The sequence below is a fragment of the Coccinella septempunctata genome, chromosome 3 (assembly GCF_907165205.1).
Source record: "Coccinella septempunctata chromosome 3, icCocSept1.1, whole genome shotgun sequence".
Taxonomy (NCBI): domain Eukaryota; kingdom Metazoa; phylum Arthropoda; class Insecta; order Coleoptera; family Coccinellidae; genus Coccinella; species Coccinella septempunctata.
Genome location: NC_058191.1, coordinates 5,744,998 through 5,768,470, shown reverse-complemented (window position 1 = coordinate 5,768,470; position 23,473 = coordinate 5,744,998). Strand labels below are relative to the sequence as shown.

The window sequence follows — 23,473 nt, the reverse complement described above, 5'->3', positions numbered from 1 at the left end:
AAAATGGCATTTTCGAACAGAGGAAAAAATAAACCCATTTTATCGCAAGGCAACAACAAAATATCGCTGCAGAAATAGTTGGGGAACCCAAGAGGTAAATGTGGGATTCACTCGAGCCTGTCAGTGTAAGGGGAGACACCTTAGACGCTAAAGAGTACTTCTACCATAAATATATAAGAACCTATATATAGGCGGAATTATCTTGGACAGCCTGTCAGAACAGCGGAAAAAGAAACGTTCGAAACGATCATTGTATTCCCTATTTAATGCAATCGTTGAAGATCTTGCACAACGGTTCCCTAACATCTTCTTCTACAACAATGATACAGACATACCATAAAGCTCCTGTTTTTATTTTTTTAAGAAATTGTGACATTAATAATCTTCACAATCTCACAAGATGGCCGTTACGTGTAGTAAGTGCTCGAAGACAATAAGTCGTTACGACGACTCAATTTCATGCTCTAAAGATAGTTCACATCTATTTCACATTCAGTGTGTAAATTTAACCGTTCAAAGTCTTGAAACACTCAGAAAATCTGGCACCTTTAAATCCTGGCTCTGGGATGATTGTTCTCCAGTAGACATAACCCCAAAAACTGATTGTCCAAAGGACTCTGCACCGGAAACCGTAGATTATTCCACTGAGAAACTACTTGGAAATATTACAAATACTATAACTGATACTCTCAGGTCATTGCTTATGCCCTTGGTACATGACTTGAAAGTGGAAATTGAGAACCTTCGTGAGGAAGTTTCAGGCTTGAGGAGCGAAAATATGCGAATTCTTCAATATATCGACTCTCAAGGAATTGGAAAGGACCCTAAGATCAAAAAATATGCTGAAGTTGTAAAACAGAATAGCAATCCGAAAGTGAAAATTTATAAAAATAATGTCAACACGCCAACTGTCAGCGCGATAAAATCTCCAACAGAGGAAGAAACAGCAAAACACCATCCAGAGGACAAAAGTGTCAACACTATACCTAGCCAGAGCAAGAGTTATGTCCAAAATACCATTGAGGATAATTTCATACCTGTAAGAAACAAAAGAACTAAACGTGTGGACAAAACCATCGTTGGAAGCGGTAAGGCTGAAGAAATGTCCATTAGAGGTATCCCTAAGTATGGATATTTGCATGTCTGTAAGCTCGATCCTTCTTTGAAACCCGATCTAATAGTCAAACATCTCAACACAAATGGATTCGTTGGAGTAATATGTGAAAAATTGGAGTCAAAGAGACCTAAAGAATATTTGTCCTTCAAAATAACGGTTCCTGCTGAAGATTTTGAAGCTGTAAAAAATCCAGACTTATGGCCAACAGGGAGTAGAATAAACCATTTTTTATTCCGTCTCAACAGAATGAAAACGCCAATGATAGGTGCATAATTGTACATCAAAATGTTCAAAGTTTAAGAAATTGTGTACTTATAGTATATCCAAATCCAAGAGGCCAGCGGTAAACATTGCAGCATGAAGTGATCACGCGTCAAGAACGTGATAACGCAGAGGTGTACTAATAAATTGAATTCCGAGAGCGTTATATTTTAAAACTTTTTGAGTGTCCCAGTTCCGGTGAAAAATGTGTATGCTTATCTACGAGTCTGAGTAATGAACAATTAATCTAAAGTTCCCACTTTAATAAATACTATGTATATAAATGTGTAACAATATTTTTTTTGTAAAAGTGACTACCCCGTAGTGTCGTCAGAAGATGCAGAACTTTCCTCTAAGTTGACGATGACTGGTGTTATATCATCCATAATATTATCCAGTTTCCTGTCTATCCAACTTTCCATGTCTACCTCAACTTTTTGTTTGACATGTTTCACGCACTTTCTCCATCTTTCGGAAGTAACCCGTGAGAGAGCCTCTTGAAAAAGATTTTGGACGTCAGCCATTTTAAATGTGGTGTTTTTATCTGCCACAAAATTCTTGACATCGGCCCAAATCAATTCAATAGGGTTCAGTTCGCAGTGGTAGGGCGGTAATCTAAGTACAGTAATATTTTGGGCCTTTGCGGTTTCATCCACAATGTATTTTTCAAAGTTTTCTTTGTTCTGCCTGACTATCTGCAACTATTGCGCTTTTATGAGGTCAGGGGTGAAATCAATATTTTTCTCCCTCAACCATTGTTGGATATCACTCTTTCTGAATTGTGAATTAGGAATTTTTTCCATTTTCCTTGAATGGTAAGGAGCATTATCTAAAACTACTATAGAATTTACCTCCAATTTAGGAACTATACCCTCGACCACTTTTCGAAGGACTGACCATCCATTTCTTCATGGTAGTCACCAGTTTTTTTGGATTGGAAAGTCCAGAGTCCTCCAGTTAAAAAACCAGTGTCACTGCCAATATGACACACTATAATTCTTTGCCCTTTGCCTGGAAAAATATATTCACTTCATTTGAAAAAGAATGTTGAAATTGTTTTCCACCAAAAAGGTACTTACATACAGTTTCACAAAACTTTGATTGCTCGATCAACGATTTGGCATTCGATTTCCCGAAGGAAATCATTGAAACTTTCATATTTCCGAATATATTGGAGGAGTAGCAGTTGAGAATCATCAAATGGGCGTGTATAGATAATTATTTGGTGAAAGAATGATATTCAGAATGCTTATGACCAACTTATCGACTGAAAACTAATTGACGTTCATCCGTCACTCGATCGTTGATTCTCTGATCAAGCTTTATGAAACCAAAGGGTTAAACTCAAAATTCAAGACCTTCCCAGACGGATTTTTAATCCAGTAGATAATCCAGCAAGTAACGCTTGCCGAGAAGATGTAACTGTTTCATCGGTCCACACTTTGGATTTAGTATGACCGGTATTTACCCAAGTTTCATCCAAGCAGTAAATCTTCCTGTTTTCATCACGGAAGGTCCTAATTTTCGTGAGATAGTTTCTTCTCCAACATTTAATGTCGTCACGATTCATTAAAAAACTGTTGCGTTGGCGACGTCCATATTTGAAATTAAGTTTTTTCAATATTATAGAGAAGGTACTCTTCTTAAATTTTGGCAAGTTCGAGTCTTCATTAACTATTTTTAATACTTTCTCTATAGTCGGGTGTTCATTTCTGAAGAAAAACTCGTGAACTTTTCGCCGTATTACATTTTTATCGAAATCTGATAAGGACTCCCATTTGGTGGTCCGATTTTGATTTGTTTCCGGCTGTGATAGAACACCGGAATTTATGTATTCGGAAATAATTCTCCTAACACTTCGAGCTCCAATGCCAAGTCTCTCAGCAACTCGGAGTTCTACGTCCTTTAAACACATTCCTGCATTTTGAATAATCTCAATTTTATAAGTATTCAAAATCATATCTTTTATCTCGGCACTGAAGTGTCGTTTCAGACGTCTCTTTTTTGGAGGACTTAAGTCAACACGCGATTCCTCAGCAGTATCAGTACTTGACATTATCTTAAATGCTTGTAACTTGAATAACTTGCTACAGCTATAAACCAATTTACGAAAGAAAAAGCAATGAATGATCTCTGCAGTTCTGCACAACAATTCGCATACAATCAATGAATCAAACGTAATGCGGTACTGCATTACTCCCACCTGCAAACATGGCGTTCCTGAAGCTTTGACCAATAAGAGGAGTACCTTAAATAAGATCACGCATTAGTCAGTTTGTTTACGCTGGCCTCTCGGATTCGGATAGACTATAGGTTAAATCAGTTTGTAAACAATCACAGAGCATGCTTCATAGCTGTCACTGAACATTGGCAAGAAGAACTCGATTCACTTGTCATTGGTGGTTTCAAGTTGTGTTCTAAATACTGTAGACCTGGTGGTTTTGGTGGAAGAGCAAATTATTGTAGAAATGATATATTTTGTGAAGACCGTCCAGATCTAGTTAGTTTAAGTATTCCACATGTCATTGAATGCTCGGCTGCAGAAGTACGTGGAAGGGATAGGAAGTATGTTATTGTTTCAATTTATCGACCAGATACATATCCCCGTTGTAATATTAATTTGTTTTTTGAAAACATTCAGAAAGTTCTTCAAAAACTAACAGCTGAAAATGCTCATTTCGTAATTGCTGGTGACTTCAATATAAATTTGCTGGCGAATGACCATGATAAACAGAAATTTATTTCAATATTGGAAGGATTTGATGCTTGTTTTACAATTCATGAACCAACTCGGGTTACACATAACTCTTCCACATGTATCGATAACTTCATTACAAACTTGATTGATTATGACACTTACGTTGTCCCGTCTCATTTGTCTGACCACACCGCTCAACTTTTTTCGTTCACATTCAATAAAATTCCAAAGGTCATAAAGAAGCAAATTCGCCTCATAAACGACTCTACTATGGAAGGTTTTTTGGAGGGTCTATCTACAGTGAACTGGAATGATCTTTCAATCTACCAAAACACAGTAAATGTCGATTCAATGTGGGACATATTTTTTAACAAATATAAGTCCATATTTGATAGATCATTTCCTCTTGTTACGATCAAAGACACTTCTTCCCAGAAAAAATATGTGGACACATCTCCAGATATAGTGAATCTAAAAAACCAACTGGATTACCTGTACCTGATTTCTCGTTAGCGCTCGGAATATCTTGATATTTACCGCAAAACGAAAGCTTTATATGATAAAAGTCTCAACATGAATAGGAAAAAATTCATAAGTGATCATATTAGAAATTCCAAAAATAAATCAAAAGCGGTCTGGAATATGATATATCAAATCACGGGACGTAAAAATGAAACTCAAAAAGGTTTGTTAAGATCCAATAATCCCCAGAAGCTTGCGGATGATTTCAATAGGCATTTTACCAGCGTCTCCTCCTTATTGATATCTCCTACTCCAAATTGTACCCAATCTGCTCCGGTAGCTGATTGTATTCATCGGAATTTGAGGTCTTTTTTTCTTTTCGAGGTCACATCGGATGAGGTTGTCAGGACTGTAAGGGGAATGGCAAATAAAAGTTCTTCTGGTTTTGATGGGATACCGATGACTGTTATTAAAAAGTCTATTTCTATAATAGCGCTGCCAGTAGCCCACATAATGTATACTGCCTTTAAAGAAGGAGTTTTCCCGAAATCTTTGAAGATAGCTATCGTGAAACCTTTATTCAAGAAGGGAACTACAGATCACCCTGGGAATTATCGTCCGATAAGCTTGCTAACTTCCTTTTCGAAATTGTTTGAGAAAATTTTGGTGAATCGGCTTTTAAACCTCTTCCGAAAATCAGGTGTGTTTTCGGATTGTCAACATGGTTTTTTGAAGACAAGAAGCACTGATACAGCGATTTTTAAACTGGTGCGGTCAATTCTTGGGGCCTTGGATGAAGGCAGGGTACCAATGGGGCTTTTTGTTGATTTTTCCAAGGCTTTCGACTGTGTGGTCCATGAGAAATTGCTACATAAATTATCTCTTTACGGAATTCGAGATAAACAACTAGATCTTATGAAGAGCTATTTGCAAGACCGAGTTCAGAGAGTGTGTGTTGAAGTTGATGGTGTCTCATACTATTCCTCTGATGAAGTACTGAGCGTTGGAGTGCCTCAGGGTGGTATCGCCGCACCACTACTCTTTCTGGTGTATGTGAACGATTTACCGGAGAGCATTTTGACGGATTTCATTTCGGATTTTGCTGCAAGTCCGGCTCTTGATTTTCAATCGGGAGAATGCGATCATGAGGTTGTTATGTACGCGGACGATACCAATATGCTGGTGGTAGAGGCTGAAGTTGCCAAATGTATGGAGTCCACGCAGAAGGGTTTTTCTTCTATCGCCAACTGGTACCGCCAAAACCAGCTCGTTCTCAATTTAGAAAAAACCGAGTGTATGTTTTTTTTTTGTACCTCGCACAATAAAACAGTAAAACCTGAGAATATAGATCTTTCAGGACAGATTAAAGATCTTACTGTGAGTACACGCTTTTTGGGTATTGTTCTGGATCAACATTTGAGTTGGTGTGATCATATAGGTTCACTTCAGAGTAGACTTAACTCTGTTCTTTATACTCTTCGATTACTTGTACGTCAAGCTGACCTAAGCTTACTAAAGACCGTGTATTTCTCTAATTTTCAAAGTCTAATGGCGTATGGAATCATTGCGTGGGGAAATAGCTCCGATATCACTAGGATATTCGTGATCCAGAAAAGAGCTTTGAGAACTATTCTTCGTTTGCCATCCAGAGAATCTTGCCGTGGATATTTCAGGAGAGAAAGAATATTAACACTTACCGGTTTGTACATATACAGATGTCTTGTTTTCCTACAAAAGAACGAACATTTTTTTGAGAAACACTTGAATCTAAACAACTCCAGACGTACCCAAAAGTATCATTTACCGAAGTATTCCCTCACATTAGCACAGAAAAATGTCGAATATATGTGCCTCAAATTGTTCAGTAGGGTACCAAAGCAGTATCGCGCTTTAACGGACATCAAAAAATTTAAGGAAGCTATCCTGAATGTTTTAATAGATCTAGAGCCATACTCTATAGATGAATATATGAACTCTTAATATATTTTTTGAGCTCTTCTCATGTATTTTATTGTTAATTTCTCATTTCTTTTTATTTTGCCTTGTTGCTTTTGTTCCCATGTATTATGACGTATTTCATCTTCAGAATGTAATTCAGATTATGAAATAAACGATATTATTATTATTATTATTATTATAATTTCCTCCTTGGTAACGGGATACATGTACAAGGACGATGTATAAATTATTTATTCATTTATGCATTTATCGATAACCAGGAATCACAACAGGATGAATCCCAATTAATGTGTTTCACAAATATTACAGCTTGAAAAATTAACAAAATTAACAAATTAACAATAAACAGCCAAAAATATTATAAGAAAATTCAAATTTCCCAACATGAAAAAAGAAAAACGATAACAATTATATTACTCCAATACACACAATATAAATTTAGTTGAAAGAATAGACCATATTACTCAACAACACAACAGCTTAGACGATTCACTTAGTGACGATTTGATTTCATCTAGTATTTTCTGCGAAATGTGGAAAAATAGCTCTTCAGATCATCACCATTCCAGTCAATGATGAAAATTCCTTCTTACTAACAAGATATCTCTTCGATATTTTTGACACTTTTTTTGACAGATTGTGTTATTTCCATTTAGAAAAGGACACATAAATTCTAGACGTTGACTAGAAATATAAAGCTACCTAACCTCGATGCGGTCCGTATCTGCAAACCATAAGCTGTTTTGTTCGTCTGAAATCGTCGTAAGTCTATGTATTGATCAGACCAGTTAAATGATGCGAATATCAAGTTATTAATCGATGTGGAAAGTAAATTCCTATTACTAGTCCAGCTCACACTTACCTATTAAACATCGTAATAAGGATAAGAGACTGTAATTGCTTTTCTAGCCCCATAAAACACGTATTCATAAATGGAATTCAGTATTCTAGTCCTAAAACAACAATAGACAGTAAATCATCCAATAAGCTAACTTCGCTAGAATATATGGAGAACCAATGGTTACTTAAGCTTCTCTCGAGAAAACAACGTGAGATCCTCTGCGTTCTCAGAATAATTTAAACAGAATTTGTGGCCATGTATTACACAGCTGCTCCATTCGTTTCAAAGTGCAAACTGAGCAAAAGAGTTGTTTGAGATAATGTACAAATCACTGACCAGTAACGAATATAAGGGATTAAGAATTAGTCCAAGTTTGAATGCATTCTCTATTTGAACTATGAAACAGTTAACTGTCTGAAAAGAAATAATGGAGATAAACTGAAAGAACTAAAAGAAGAATGAAATATTGCTCTTCAACCTTCCTATCTGATGGGGTCATTGTCTCTTGCAATTTTTAAAAAAATCTGAAAATGTGATTTACAAGTAAAATCATATACTCCATTCACATTCATTTTAGCAGTCGGTTCGCCATGAAATAATTTTCTCAAGTTTTTGTAACTAGAACGAAGTAAGGTTGGCACTAATGAAATGTCGTTAATGTCATAACGCCGTTGCCATAATTAAAATCAATTTTTATTACGAAAATGCCGAAAATGATTGAAAAAAGAGACAGGGTTTCAGGAAGTGCTATTTAGAATTCAGGTCCGCTCATTCAATTAGTTATACCCTGATATTCTAAAATCCACAATACGTCAGACGGTAGCGAACATATTCAAAGTAAGAGAATTATTATAATTTTTCATCTGAATCTAAACGACTTATATTTCAGCTGAATATTTCCACAATCAGAAAAATTGTGAATAAAGAGGATGACAAAGAATTTCCTTCTATTAGGAGAACCAAAAAAGTGGTGGCATTTGAGAATTTTATGTTTGAGTGAAATAATGCGAAAAGTTTACTACAGGATTTTCGATGAATGTCATCGTAGAACAAGTTCCAGAAAATTGATTTTTCTATTTTTCATTTGACTTGTCCTATACATTGTAAATGTCTTAAGATACCAATAAATACCTAATTATTATTATTATATCAATGTATTAAGATGAACAGTCACAAATACGCGCCAGTTGTCCTGTTAATTGTTTATTCATGTGAAATTTTTGTTCAAAGGTGAAATTCATCTTGACTTGAAACTTCCTTTAATCCTTTTTACTTATATTCATGCAAGATGATTTTTGTTGAAGAATTTAACATTCTTGTAATTATCTGTTAATTCCTTCGGGAGATACCCATTCCCAACCACCGCATAATATGCATTTCATTTTCGGGTTAATATTTTTGAAATCTACAACAGATGTAACGTATTCAAACTTTAGCCCAAGAAGATAACGAACATTAACTCTCCTCGAGCTAGTGGATATTATACTGATCTCTTGTATTTTCCATGCAAATAATTGGATTTGGTATGCCTTCAATCAGTTTGTATAAACTTCAATTATGTTCGTCACATGTTTTCCGAAGAGATTCGACATCGTGATAAAATACATAATAACAGAAATTTTTACGTAGAACCGGCAACATAGCGTTGATTTAAAACCCAAAAATATTTTGACAAACTTCATAACCCCACATTTTCGTACTATACAGAGTGAAATGTGTCAAATTTCCATGGCCAACCGGGTGTTAAAATGAAAGTGAATGGAGTATACGAATCATTATATGCCTTTATGCCTTTAATCACTGTCTTGAATTTTTTTCAATTATCTTGAATTTCGTGAAAAATTGCAAGGACAATCATGTTCTCCAATTGAATGGGCTTTTTAATGGATTAACAATTCTCAAGGAATCCGAACATGACAAGTGCGACGTTTCTGAACTACATTATATTCTTAGTAAACTTTTTAGGGTTTTCACTGCCAATTTCTGAAACAAAATCAATTAAAAATGAAATCCTGCGTAAATTCTTGCAAATCGTCGATTTCATTTTTAATTGATTTTGTTTCAGAGATTGGGAGTGAAAACCCTAAAAAGTTTATTAAGAAATGCAGAATCCTCCCAGAATAAATTTCAATCGATACATTATATTCTGCCTTCATCGAGTTACAAAAGTAAAAAAAAAAACAATACAGCGTTTAAAATAAACATAAATTCAAATTCAAAGATATATTCACATAAAATAAATCCTCATTGTTGAATCTAGTAGTCCAAATCGAATAGAGAGAAGAAAGAACAAAAATGTCCTCATTGAGGATCAAATTGGCTACGTAATCGATAAAATTATATCATTGATCGAAAAAAAATATCTTTGAAACCAACACATAATCTAATAGTAGTTTAAATTTTTATACTACATAAATCACAATGAGTGATTTAATTAATGAATTTTTGATAGACTGGGCCATAAATAACAAGTGAATTTTGAATATCACAATGCTCGGGGAAATAGGTAGATTATGAACTCGATTTGAGAAAGTCATGGGCAAAAACATGGCGTAATGAAGTTGTGAACATATCTCAATTATTTATTATTCCTTGAGAAGGCAACCCTAGGTATAATATCTATCTGTCCATGAAGTGTTATAATCACTTTACCCGGGAAAAAATTGGTTCAGCTGTTTGAGTTCCTGTGAAGTTCAAACAGGGTGCATATGTATAATTTCAGGGCTATAATATTCGATGCTCTACCATAAAGACATAATCGAAAAATATTGTTTTTTGCAAAAAAATTTCATTTGATATTCAGTTGAACTCATCAACGGGGAACATGTACATTAAGTTAATTGCCTGTGTTCACTGAATTTGAGTTAGTCATTAGACATTTCTCGATGACTATTAGTGCTTCAATATCTCTTCATTCTAGCTTATTTCATACGACTTTCCCTTAGAAGGTTGAGTGAAATGGATGTTGAGAAAGAAAAAATATTTATATTCGCGAGGGCTTTGAGGAACCTACAGGATATCGGTTTCTGGCCCAAACATGGAGATAAAATTCCTTTCATATTTTTCAGTTGGTTTTTCATATTAGGATTCTTCATGGTGTTAGGCTTAACTGGCCATATGTATAAAAGTATTGAGGGTGAGTTGATCAAGTATTAAGGAAATTGAGAAAAAAGGATTTGTTTAAAAAAATAATTAGTAAAGAAAAGATTGTCGCAGTTTTCATGTTTCGAGATTTTTTTTCTGTTGAGATGAAAAGATTACGGAGTTTTTACTTTCAGGATTCACCATTGTTTTTTCCTATGAATAAAGATAATATGTATTGCAACGTTCTCATAGTTAATTAAATTGTCTTCCTTCTTAACGTATAATTAATTTAGACAACTACTTCACTTTCGTACAAGGATTCAACTTCAGTTTATTTACAAACTCATCACTTAACTTCACTAGTTTTCCACTCTGTAACTCTTCAGAATTCACTGTTCACTCTACTCTATTTAAAACACTAAGAACCCTGCGATCCACCTTGCGTAACTTTTATATCGATACGCCCCTGTTCGAGCATACTCTTGCAGCACCGAGAGACGATATCTCCGATGTTTTCTTATGGTGACAGGGAAGTATTCAGGGGATTCGGATGTTACAGTATCTACATTTCATTACGAACCATGGAATTCATTTTCGAAATAATTTTTCCAGTAAAACAGAGTAAAACGATGAAATTCAACTTCAATTCTTATTTCAGCTGGGCGGATACCTGAGCTTGTGAACGATCTTTTCTTTCTCCTCATTGGAACATTTGTGTCGGTAACTGCCACAATGTTTTATCTACGAGGTGAACAAACGCTAAGACTTTATAATAAATTCAACATGGCTTATGGACAGTCCAAGGAGTATGAACCAGTTGTAAGGCACTTAGAGCAAATGACTAATTTTCTCTACTACTATTCTGTGATTGGCAACACGATATTCCTCATCTTCACTTATCTGTCTGATCATGAATGTTTCAAAAGAAAAAGAGAGGGGAATGGAGATGGTTACATATGCGGGGTTTTGTACCCCACTTGGTACCCTATAAATCTGGATTATACGCCTTGGAAGCAGATAATTCACTTGATGGAATTCGTTGAGATAATATACATCACCCCAAAACTAGCAGGAGCTTGTGTATTTTTTTATGGTGTCATCATTATAACGGAAACTAGAATCAATCGATTGAAAAGTTTTCTAAAGAACATACCTGTCGACTGTGGCACCTCAGACGAGGTATTGTCGAAAATCAAGAGTGCTGTTAAGGATTATTCAGACATTGTTGAGTAAGTTATATAATGCATATTATGAATCATCAGGAAATAATTCAATTCCATAACTCCTGTCGTCAATTTAGAAAGTGTATCCTCATTCAAAAATGAAGGGAACTGAACCAATTCCGCTAATCGACTTGTCCGAACTTCAATTATGCACCGAGTAAATTTTAGCAGTGGTTGAATGAAATTGAAGCAACTGAGTGGAATATATTATCTCTTCACAAACCTTTTAGGGCTTTCACTCCCAATCTCTGAAACAAAATTAATTAAAAATGAAATCAACGATTTGCTCCTGCGTGAATTCTTGCACTAATTTCAATCGATATCTGGAATATATTAGTTTTAGGTTATTCCGGCATCTTGTTCAAGGAATTGCTCACTGATTCACCTAGTCAATTTTCACGATTTTCACATTTGAAGCTAAGGAGAAAATGAGAATCAAGTGAATTGTTCAAAATATTTCATTGTGATTCAAATGTGAATCATTACTGACACATTTATTTATACGAGCAAAGAATGAGGTTGGTGGATATTTTGCGAAAAACGTACCTATTCTAAATACCTGGCGCTGGGGTATATCCATACATCGTAGCTTCAACTGGCATTAAATAAAAAGTTGATCACTACTTTCCTATCAAGATGGGAATTTTGTTGCTCTGAAGAGAGATTAGACCGAAACTACGGTCCTCAATGGAATGGCCTTTCTGTTGAAATTTCGATTCGGATCGTAATATCTGTTGGTTTTTATGCAATGAATGTTCAGTGGTTGAGTTTATTTAGTTTATTATTGATCTGCCTATATGTACAGGGTGGGAAAATTTCGATGTTTTAGCACTACAGCTTTTAAACTAGAGGAGAAAGACAAAATCTGATACCCCATTCTCGTTCTCTTTTTCTGAGAAACTTACAATAGTAGTATTGATTTTTGGCCACTTTCTTTTGTTTTCGAATTATAAGCAAAAATTGGAAAAGTGGCGATATCGAAATAAATTTATATCTCCGCTAATACTGATGATAGAGCTCTGAAACTGAAACATTATACAGGCACTTTTTCACGTAGAATCCAGTGGCGTGCTAGCCGTTTCAGCAGGATTTTTAATTACGAAGCTATGACCCAAAGTTATGTTTTTTTAAATGGGAACATTAGTTTTCTGTGCAATTTTTTGAAAGCTAAATTTTTACTGATTTCAAAAATATATAACATCATATGGTTGGTATCAATATAAATAATAGAAAATGGTCAAAAACCTTTTTTCCCAATATTTCTATGGTTTCAACTTTTGACGAGCACAGAAAAATAGAGTTTCCTATAACAAAAGCAGTCTCCTTTCGGCAATGTCATTCTTTCTATGCTTTTAACCAATTTTCACAGAATTCAAGATATATTTCATAATAATGAAAGGACTCATATAAGAAGACAGTGGTAATCATACGATGATATATGTTTCTGTGCTCATCAAAAGTTGAAACCATAGAACTATTGAGAAAAAAGGTTTTCGAACATTTTCTATTATTTATATTGATACAAACCATACGACACAGAAAACTAGTGTTCCCATTTAAAAAACATATTTTTGGGTCATAGCTTCGTAATTAAAAATCCTGCTAAAAAGGCTAGCACGCCACTGGATTCTACGTAAAAAAGTGCCTGTATAATGTTTCAATTTCAGACCTCTATCATCAGTATTAGCGGAGATATAAATTTATTTCAATATCGCCATTTTTCCAATTTTTGCTTATAACTCGAAAACAAAAGAAAGTGACCAAAAATGACTACTACTATTGTTAGTTTCTCAGAAAAAGAGAAAGAGAATGGGGTATCAGATTCTGTGTATCTCCTCTGGTTTAAAAACTGTAGTGCTAAAACATCGAAATTTGCCCACCCTGTACATGGTGGGCAAAATTGCTGATACCAGAACTACAACTTTTTGACCCAACTAGATGAAAAAAATGAATGTACCATTCGTGTCGTCTTTTTTCGAGAAACTAATAATGTCATCAACTGCATTCCTCTATCTTCTTTTGTTTTTGAGTTATAGGCTAAAATTTAAATTTGGGCGATTTCAACTTTGGTCATTATCTCCGTTTCTGTTTTTGCTGGATGTTGAAATGAAGACATTATATGCTATAACATAAAGTTGTGTTTTTTCTTATGTAGTATTTTAAAATGACTTAGAAAGAATCGCCATTTTTTGTACCGTCTCAGAAATATATTATACATCACCCTCAGTCTTTCTAAGTAATTTCAAACTACTGTTTTCATAAGAAAAAATACATCTCTTTATTTTGATTTTTTGAGAATTCTATGCAACCATCTCTATGATACGAACCAAAACTTTCCGTTCATAAAATTTCATTTGTTTCCTGAAACATCTATAACTCCAATAAAATCATGTAATTCATGTTACACTCAATTTGAATAAATATCGGGCAGAATTTATGTAATTAATCAATATGAATATAACTCATGAAAAGTATTCAAGTACTTAATAGTACGTAATGGTCATAATGGAAAAACTGGATGTGGATGATATATTGTGTTCGTGAAGGATTCATTCATTAAATAAATGAAAAACTGTATTCCGAAATTCATTTCATTCGATAGAACCGTTCGTGAGATAGAACTAAAAATAGTTTTTTTATGCTTTTTCAACAGCCTGTATCTTTCAAATCGAGCCGATTCAGAAAAAATGGTGAACGAAAAAAGGGTTTCTTTTGACCTTTAACCACTGTTAAAATATTCGTAAGAGTCAAAGACTCACCCTGTATGTTATTATAAAAAAAAAATTCACATTATGATATGAGATGGAATATTTGTCAAACGAGGTCGCAAGGCGGATTTTGATAATCATAATATGAATTTACGATACGAATATATAATTTTTGAAGAATCCAACGCACAATAAAAACGTCATATTGACTGACAGGAACAGGAACATCGAGAAGTTCTTTACTGCTCTGCTGGAGGGAAAAGTATTGCTATTTCAACAGTGAATTACTTTTCCTCAGTTTATGTACTGTGTTTAACAGTCGCTTCTGCATGTTGTGAATACATTATCATCAATATCTGTTTTCTGCTAAACTACTGACCTAAGTCAATCGATGTGGACATTTCTGAAAGGGGAATTCAAAGACCATCGAAATGAGGTGTCACTCCATTCAAATTTTTTGGAATGTGGTGCCATCTAGTAGGTTATAACGTTTTCAATACTTTCGTCTACTGAAAATGTGTCTCTCTATGAAAACTGTGGGACGTATTCCATCATATCTTACTAATCATCTCACAGTGAGAAATATCAGAGGAGGCTCTTTTTCCCTGTATATCTCACCTCACTGATAAGATGATGAACGCCGAAGGGCATAGAGACACATTATTTGTCACAATTTTTCTGTACCACATCTCTGCGGATGCACAAAATAACCTTAATAAGGTCCAAAATTTATCATATTCGGTCGGAAAAATTCATATACCTATGTAGTTGATTGAGTTGACTTTCAAGTTCCTACACGCAGATATAGTGAGTTGCAAAAATTTTACCATAGTACAATTTGCACAATGTGATATTTGATTTCAGTCTGTTGAAGCTAGACAAGAAAAATACACTGAAAATTAAACTTTTTGTTATTTGCTATCGATTTTACACAACAGACTGATTAACTTGTAAATTAAAAAGAACATCATACTGATGTTCACTAATAAAAGCAACTGAAAACTTCGAGAGCAATTAAATTGATTATAATTATTTCTCATCTCCTTCGTAGCTGTTTCTCCACAATAACAGAGTGAAATTTTTTTCAGGCTGGTGAACGATATAAATTCCACCATTGGGATCATATTTTCCCCTTCGCAACACATTCTTCTTGGTCTCATCATTTCTCTAATGGAATTTCAGGCTGTTGTGGTAATTAATTAGAGTTTCTATTTAGGGCTACAGCGACGAGTACACTATCATCGAACGCAGTAAAATGTTTCGAATTTCAGTATCAAATGAGGCTTTAATTTTTTCAAACGAAAAAATTCATCGCGTACTGATGAGCTATTTTGAAGGCTGATGAATATACTGAAATATAGCAGTTTTCCCTAATTGCACACCAGTACAAATAAAATGATTACTTGGATAACAAGAATGAAATTTCATGAACATTGTTTCACAAAAGTTTCGTTCATGTGATGTGGTATTGAATTTTGAACTCATTTTTCCTGTTGCTGGCATGTGAAGAAATAATTATCTCAAAATCATTTGGAGAACCATGTTTCCGAGTTTTTTATTCTCGATATCTTATCCAAATAATTACCCTCCTTTCTTTTATCTCCACTTTGGGAACATCCTGTATATTTCTCTGATATCGAAATTAAACTCACATCAATATTCTGCTGCGGAGTTTCTCAATAAAATATTTGACAGTTTCAGCACACCTAGATGAAGTTTTCATTCTTCTTGTGGTTTTAAATGTGCATTTGGGAAATGCACTCGGAAAGCAACATCTAAAAATAATGAATTTTGCCGATTCGAATAATTTTCGAAACAAAAAAGACCATTTCCTTCGTCATTCGTCTTCCAATAAAATTTTTCGTTGATATTGTATTAAAAAAAAGTTGGATTTTTCGACAGTCAAGCAAAACATGATTCTTAGTCTTTACGCAAACTGCCTAGGTTATTTCTTTCAAGCTCTTCTTGTTATACGAGTAAGACTGTAGGGAAGCGAAAATGTATATCTTTTTGGCTGGGAATTCAGGAACAGTGATAGCCCTTTAAATATTTTCTTTAGGTATGGTATATTGTTAGGTCATTACGTCTAAAGATTTTCGTCATTTTCTCGATACTTTGCATTGCTGTGGAAATAACGATTATTATGTATATAAAATTTCATTTTTCACTGGAATTCACAAAAAAACAATAGCCGAGATTTTTATAACGGAATACTTGGTAAGGAAATTGATCAAATTCTCTCTTCATTGAGCTCGAATTAAGCATTATCACCTGCAAAAACAAAATTCGCAACCGATGTTATATCTGAAGCTGTAATTCTGGAAAAATGTTACTTATGATTAAGTTATTTTTTCATCATTTCCTGTGTGCACGTCAATGCTTTTGATCATTTTAATTATAAAATGTCTTTGATGCAGTGCAAACAATATCTGATATTATTATATGAAAAAAGACTAACTTCGAGATGTAAATCAAATTTTATAAAATATAGGGTGTAAGTATCCCGAGGTATCGACCTAACCATCCACTCAGGATGCAGAAAAACTTTGTGAGGACCTTTACTTTTCCCAAATTCTTCTCTTAAAAACGAAAATTTTTGGCTGCCCTACATTCACACCCTGTACAACAAGAAGAGATGGGAAAAAAATTACTCTGTACCAGTCCCATAAAGGCGAAGGATAAGGCTTTGCATCTCGGGGTGTGAATCCAAAGTAATCATGTGATGTCGAAGATATTATTTTGTAGGTATGCTGAGTGAAAAATCTCCAGATTTTTCCAGTTTCTTTATTCAACATGCTACAATATAATTGTGTGCCTACCTCCACATACTGCATTCAATTTTATTTTAGCAGTCGCTTGGCCATGGAAATTTTACACATTTCACTCTGTATAGTACGAAAATGTGGGGTTATAACGCATGTCAAAACATTTTGGGGTTTTAAATCAACGCTATGTTGCCCGTTCTACTTAAAAGTTTCTGTTATTACGTATTTTATCACAATGTCGAATCTCTTCGGAAAATATGTGACGAACATAATTGAAGTTTATACAAACTGATAGAAGGCATACCAAATCCAGTTATTTGCAAGGAAAATACAAGAGATCAGTATAATATCATAATATGCACTAGCTTGAGGAGAGTTGATGTTCGTTATCTTCTTTGGCTACAGTTAGAATACGTTACATCAGTTGTAGATTTCAAAAATATGAACCCGAAGATGAAATGCATATGATGCAGTGGTTGGGAATGGGTATCTACCGAAGGAATTAACAGATAATTACAAGAATGTTAAATTCTTCAACAAAAATCATTTGCATCAATAAAAAATAAAGGAATTTAAGGAAGTTTCAAGTCAAGATGAACTTCACCTTTGAACAAAAATTTCACATTTAATTAATTCAATTCACAATTAACAGGACAAGTGGCGCGTATTTGTGGCTGTTCATCTTAATATAATAATATAATGATAATAATTAGGTATTTATTGCCTTAAGACATTTACCATGTATAGGACAAGTCAAATGAAAAATAAAAAAATCAATTTTCGGGATGTTATTCTACGATGACATTCATCGAAAATCCGATCAGAGCCTGTCAGAGAAGTAAAAAAAACTATCATTGTACAAACTCGAGCGTGTCAGATTATATGCCGTTAATTAAATGTTGAGAAGTATATATTCCCTTAATCTGACAATTGGCGTTTTTACTTATTTTGAAGCTAATGATTCCAGAATAACGGAAAAAATATAATCAGAAAGTTTCAGAAATCTGAAACAATAAAAATTGGCCATAAAGGTCACAAAAATCAGTTTTTTTTTAAATTATCTCCTCCCCTGGGCTACAAATCTTTTTCGCATTCATTATAAAAGTTGTAGAGCATGACATTTTCTACAAATTTTGTCCACAGCAATTTTTTCTACGTTCAAACATTTTTGAGATATATGGCGATTGATGCGAGGTGTTTAGCGATACATGCTGAAGCGAAAATTCACTCGTTGGAGAATAGTACATTCTAAGGTTCAGTCAGAGACAACACTAAAATTTTCGTGACTAATTTCGAAATTGTCATCATAGAAATAACTTGTCATTTTGATGAATGTTGATTAGACTGGGATTCTATATTGACCTTGGCCTTTCGCATGTGTGGCTCAGCTCCTTGCCCTTATCGCCTTCTAACTCGAGAACAGTTAAGAGTATGTAAAGTTGCTTCAGACAAAAGTTGTGTAGAATTTTATTATCTACAGCTTTCATAATGAATACAAAAACGATTAGAGGTACAGGCAGGAGAATATTCGAAAAAAAAGCATTTTTATCATCTTCAAAGTGTCAGATTAAGAAAATCCCCCTTGATTAGTATCAGATTAATGGTTCAACACGTCTACAACACCGAGATTAACCATCTGTATGAAAATCTGACATGCTCGAGTAAGTACATGTAACGATTTTTTTTACGTTTTCAAAGTACTGCTGTGACCTTCCGTCACGTCCAAATCGTCAGTCTCTTGAAAAGTAGCTTCCTTCGGGTCCAATTGACATATTCCCAAAAAAACTGACACGCTGGAAAAATATTTTTTTACCATTTTCAACATTTTCGTACGGCCAGTCCCACCACGCAAACTGTCAGATTAACATGAATTTATTATCAGAGACACGTAAGGCATAATACAGTATCTTATTCTAACACGCTTGAGTATGTACACCTGACGATTTTTTTTACATCTTTGAGACCCTGCAGACGCTTTCCCCACCGCTTCTTTCTACCATCTAATCTTCAAAATCCACTAGGTCTCCACGACGCTCGGGTAAATCCCCCAACTCCCCATCTATTACGAAAAATAATGCTTTTCCCAACTGGTTGCACAAATAACTATTCTCTCACAAGTAAACTTTTTTCACGACGTTATGTCTTATCCAAAAATATCAAAATGAAATGAAGGTTTCGAATGAATCCATATTTTTGAATGAAGTGACTTCTCACTTTCACGTATTTTGCATAGTCCAATTATAAATTCATCACTTCGGTTTGACAATGAAACATAAGCCTCAAATCCAGGATTTATCTATATCAATTAAATCATCCCTCTTTACAGGAGAAGAGGGGAGACGCAATACCAACGTTAATATTTTGGTTTTTATTCGAATCTCTGACTTGCTGGAAAGGACAGAGCCTGGAGGATGCGGTAAATTAAAGTCATCTCTCTTTTCAGCAGCCTCATTAATCTCGGTTTTTATTTTCAGAGTGTTTCCCTAGCGGAACAAGTTTATGAATTTCCCTGGTATGATTTGGATCCCACTGCCCTGAGCATTTTTAAAATATTTTACGAACAAGTTCAAGTTACACTACAATTAAAATGTCCACCAATTATAACGATCAATTTCGCCTATTTTTATGAGGTTTGTTTTCAGCCCTTATTTTCTGGATAATTCAAGCGAAGCCGTATTTATATTGCGTGTTTTGAAGTTCTGGCTTCGGAAGTTTAACGTTCCAATATCAACTTATTTAATACGTGTATTAGGTAATACTCACGATGAATTCGAACTCCGAAGAAATTTTACGATCATCCTTCTCAAAGAGTTGGAAATTCATTGTGAGTGAAAATTCACAATGAATTCTGTACCGCTAAGTTTTTCACGCAAAAAAGATTTGTAGGTAGTTTCATCCATTGTTTCACCTCCCCCTCCCTTCCGTTTACGGAAGGCAAGGGATTTCAATTTGATCGAATAAAAAAACTATAATAGATAGACCAACTAATTTATCCACGTGAACGTAAAATGACCGACATGTTTCAAGTGAGAACAGTGAGACAAAGAAACATTTTGTCTCACCCTGTATATCAAGCAGGTATACAATTATACGACATATACTCCATTCATTTTTATTTAAGCAGTCGGTTGGCCATGGAAATTTGACACATTTCACTCTGTATAGTACGAAAATGTGGGGTTATGACGCTTGTCAAAACATTTTTTGGTTTTAAATCAACGCTATATTGCCCATCCTACGTTAAAGTTTCTGTTATTACGTATTTTATCACAATGTCGAATCTCTTCGGAAAATATGTGACGAACATAATTGAAGTTTATACAAATTGATTTAAGGCATACCAAATCCAGTTATTTGCATGGAAAATACAAGAGATCAGTATAATATCATAATATGCACTAGCTTGAGGAGAGTTAATGTTCGTTATCTTCTTTGGCTAAAGTTTGAATACGTTGTAGATTTCAAAAATATTAACCCGAATTAACAGGACAACTGGCGCGTAGTTGTGGCTGTTCATCTTAATACATTGATATATTTAATAATAAATAATAATTAGGTATTTATTGGTACCTTAAGACATTTACAATGTATAGAACAAGTCAAATGAAATACAGAAAAACCAATTTTCGAGAACTTATTCTACGATGATATTAATCGAAAATCCTGTGGTGAACTTTTCGCATTACTTCACTCAAAGATAAAATTCTCAAATGCTACCATTTTTTGGGTCTACCAATAGAAAAAAATTCTTTGTCATCCTCTTCATTCACAATCTTTCTGACTGTGGAAATATTCAGCTGAAATATAAGTCGTTTAGATTCAGATGAAATATAAGATGAATTCCCTTACATTGAATATTTTCGCTACCATCTGACGTATTGTGGATTTTAGAATATCGGGGTATAACTATTTGAATGAGCGGGCCTGAATTCTAAATTGCACTTCCTGAAACCCTGTCTCTTTTTTCAATCACTTTCGGCATTTTCGTAATATTAATTGATATAAGTTGTGGCAACGGCGTTATGACATTACCGACATTTCATGAGTGCCAACCTTACTCCGTTCTAGTTACAAAAACTTGAGAAAATTATTTCATGGCCAACCGACTGCTAAAATAAATGTGAATGCAGTCTAGGTCATATTTCAGTTAAAAACACCATTCCATACATGAAAGGAAAGAGGAGAAAGACGGAACACTCACAAAGAAGGAAAAAAAGATGTTCATTTTATTTTTTTGCCGCACTTTTCATAATTTTTTTGGGAGTCAAATTTTTGACGATGTCATCCTTTTGACATCTTTTATTTCCAACCATAGACAACTTAAGTTGTCTATGTTTCCAACCTGAAATGTACGAAACAAAAAAACGGTTCGCACTTCTTCTTTTCTTGTGTCAAAGCAAAAGTCTTTAGCCAGATGTTAGTTTCGAACTTTGCTTCATGAACATCATAAAACAATTCCCACAGAAATTTCCATTCTTTACAGAAATGCCTTTGTCGAGGGATTTGTTTCTGATCGGTTACTACGATTTTATATTCCTTATATAAATTCATGTAATTCCTCATTTTATTTTTTGCTGAATATCTTCTATCTTTTTATATCTTAAATGTTCAATATTTATGACATGACTTTAATCATCATTATTCCTTCCAGGTGATGAAAGGATCATATTCGGTGCTGATGTTTCTACAGAAAATGTATTGAAAATACATTGAATATTCAGATATTCACATTTGGATTTAAATATGCACACAAATCCAAGATCTCATGACTTAGCACATTCAGAAAATTTTCAAAAATTGTCTTATTAATGAATAATAGTTTTTGTGTTATGAGAATTACGTTCAAACTCAGCAAAATGTTTTTCTTCGAGCATTGTTAATCGTTCCCGAGAATGTGGATAACATGGAATAGGTACTGAGTATTTATCAGGCACTTTCATCCAAATACTCTTAATAAGTTTTTCAGTATTATATAATATCAAATATTTTTTGTCTTTTAGATTGCAGACTGCAGTAAGCATTTGGCAATACTAGAATGCAAATAACTAATGCTGTGATGATATCTGACAGTAAAAGAGAATAGGCAACGATATCATTCACAGAAAGAATAAATCTTTGAATTAATTATTTGATTAAAGAAATAAATAAATTTCGAACAAGAAAAGTGATGTTCAGTGTTTCTGTAAAATTTATTTGAAGTGAAGGGTACAGGGAAAAAACCATCGATGTCAATTTTCGTCCGAAAATGAGTTAGACAAAATTTAATGCAGAATGAGGAGTAGTATCTTATGGTATATTAAAACAGGCATGCGTTAAATCGCTGCCGAAGATTTACCGTACAGGAAAAGAACTAACGATGTCGATCAATACATGGAAAAAAAATCTAACTCATCATTTCATGTAATGCACTCATTTTATGTATAATAACATTAATAATGATCATGGCTAGAACATTAATATTTAATTTGTTATATTTCAAATAATATAAACGGATTTTAAAGTTGAAGACGCGTTTTTCTGAGCTGAAAGTAAAATTGACATCGATGGTTGTTTCCACCCTTCAAGAGAATTTGAATATTTATTCTGGATTTTGTAGAATATTCATTTTTTATCTAGAAATGATGAAGAAACTAGTGTTTTTATGCTAGCCTATTCAGTATAATATTATACTATATTCCTACTTGAAGAAAACCATTCGATGAGAGAATGATATTCTGAATGTTCATAATTGAGTTATAGGTTGAAAACAAATCTATGTGTATATTTCAATAGTTTTCCTTCTTGAAAATTCATTCAGCATTCATGAAAAGATTCAGGAAAAGTACTAACCTAAAGTAAAGTGCTTTTTCACTATTCTTGAAATTCAAAACTACATTTGCGGTTACACACTCAGATACGAAAAAATTCATTGCTTAATCTCCATAATAATATCAATTTTATTTTCATCCGTTCGTGATATCATCAGGATCTCGATGTACATATGGAAGGCTACCCACAAACATTCAAAATTTTATCTTGAAAAATTTTCACTTTCAACAACACGCATATTGAAGTTGAATTGAGCATTTGTGCTCGTTCCTTTGAAACACTTATCCTTGGAATGGTGGAAGTAAATGTATTTCTCGGGTGGAAAAGCAACAATAAAAACTGAACTTTAAGGCAGAAAAACATTCATATCCTGTTTATGTGTAGGAATCACATAAAATAACCTAGTCCTCCCCCCAATATTCTTACGATACCAATCGACATATCTTGGTGGATATTCGTGAATTTTTTTCCGCATTGGAGGCAAGAAAACGCTCGTGAGAAACTAGCATGTTTATGTCAAACGAAAACTGTTTATAGTGAAACGACG

General features: G+C 34.0%; 2 protein-coding genes across 4 annotated transcripts in view; both read left to right on the top strand.

The window, feature by feature from the left end:
- Nucleotides 1-23,473, top strand: part of LOC123308917 (connectin) — a 373,496-nt gene that overhangs the window by 203,317 nt on the left and 146,706 nt on the right. Inside the window, exon 1 of one of the 3 annotated variants that reach the window (XM_044891724.1) lies at nt 19,702-19,748. The exons of the other annotated variants lie outside the window; for them this stretch is intronic. Coding sequence (XP_044747659.1) covers nt 19,744-19,748 — 5 coding nt within the window. The 5' untranslated portion in view covers nt 19,702-19,743. Of the gene's footprint in view, nt 1-19,701; nt 19,749-23,473 lie in introns of those variants that run through there. 3 annotated transcript variants of the gene reach the window in all.
- LOC123308918 lies at nt 406-4,237 on the top strand. Its single transcript, XM_044891728.1, has 2 exons — nt 406-1,431; nt 3,690-4,237. Exon 1 carries the CDS (start codon nt 704-706, stop codon nt 1,388-1,390), a length of 687 nt encoding a protein of 228 aa, XP_044747663.1. The 5' UTR covers nt 406-703; the 3' UTR covers nt 1,391-1,431; nt 3,690-4,237.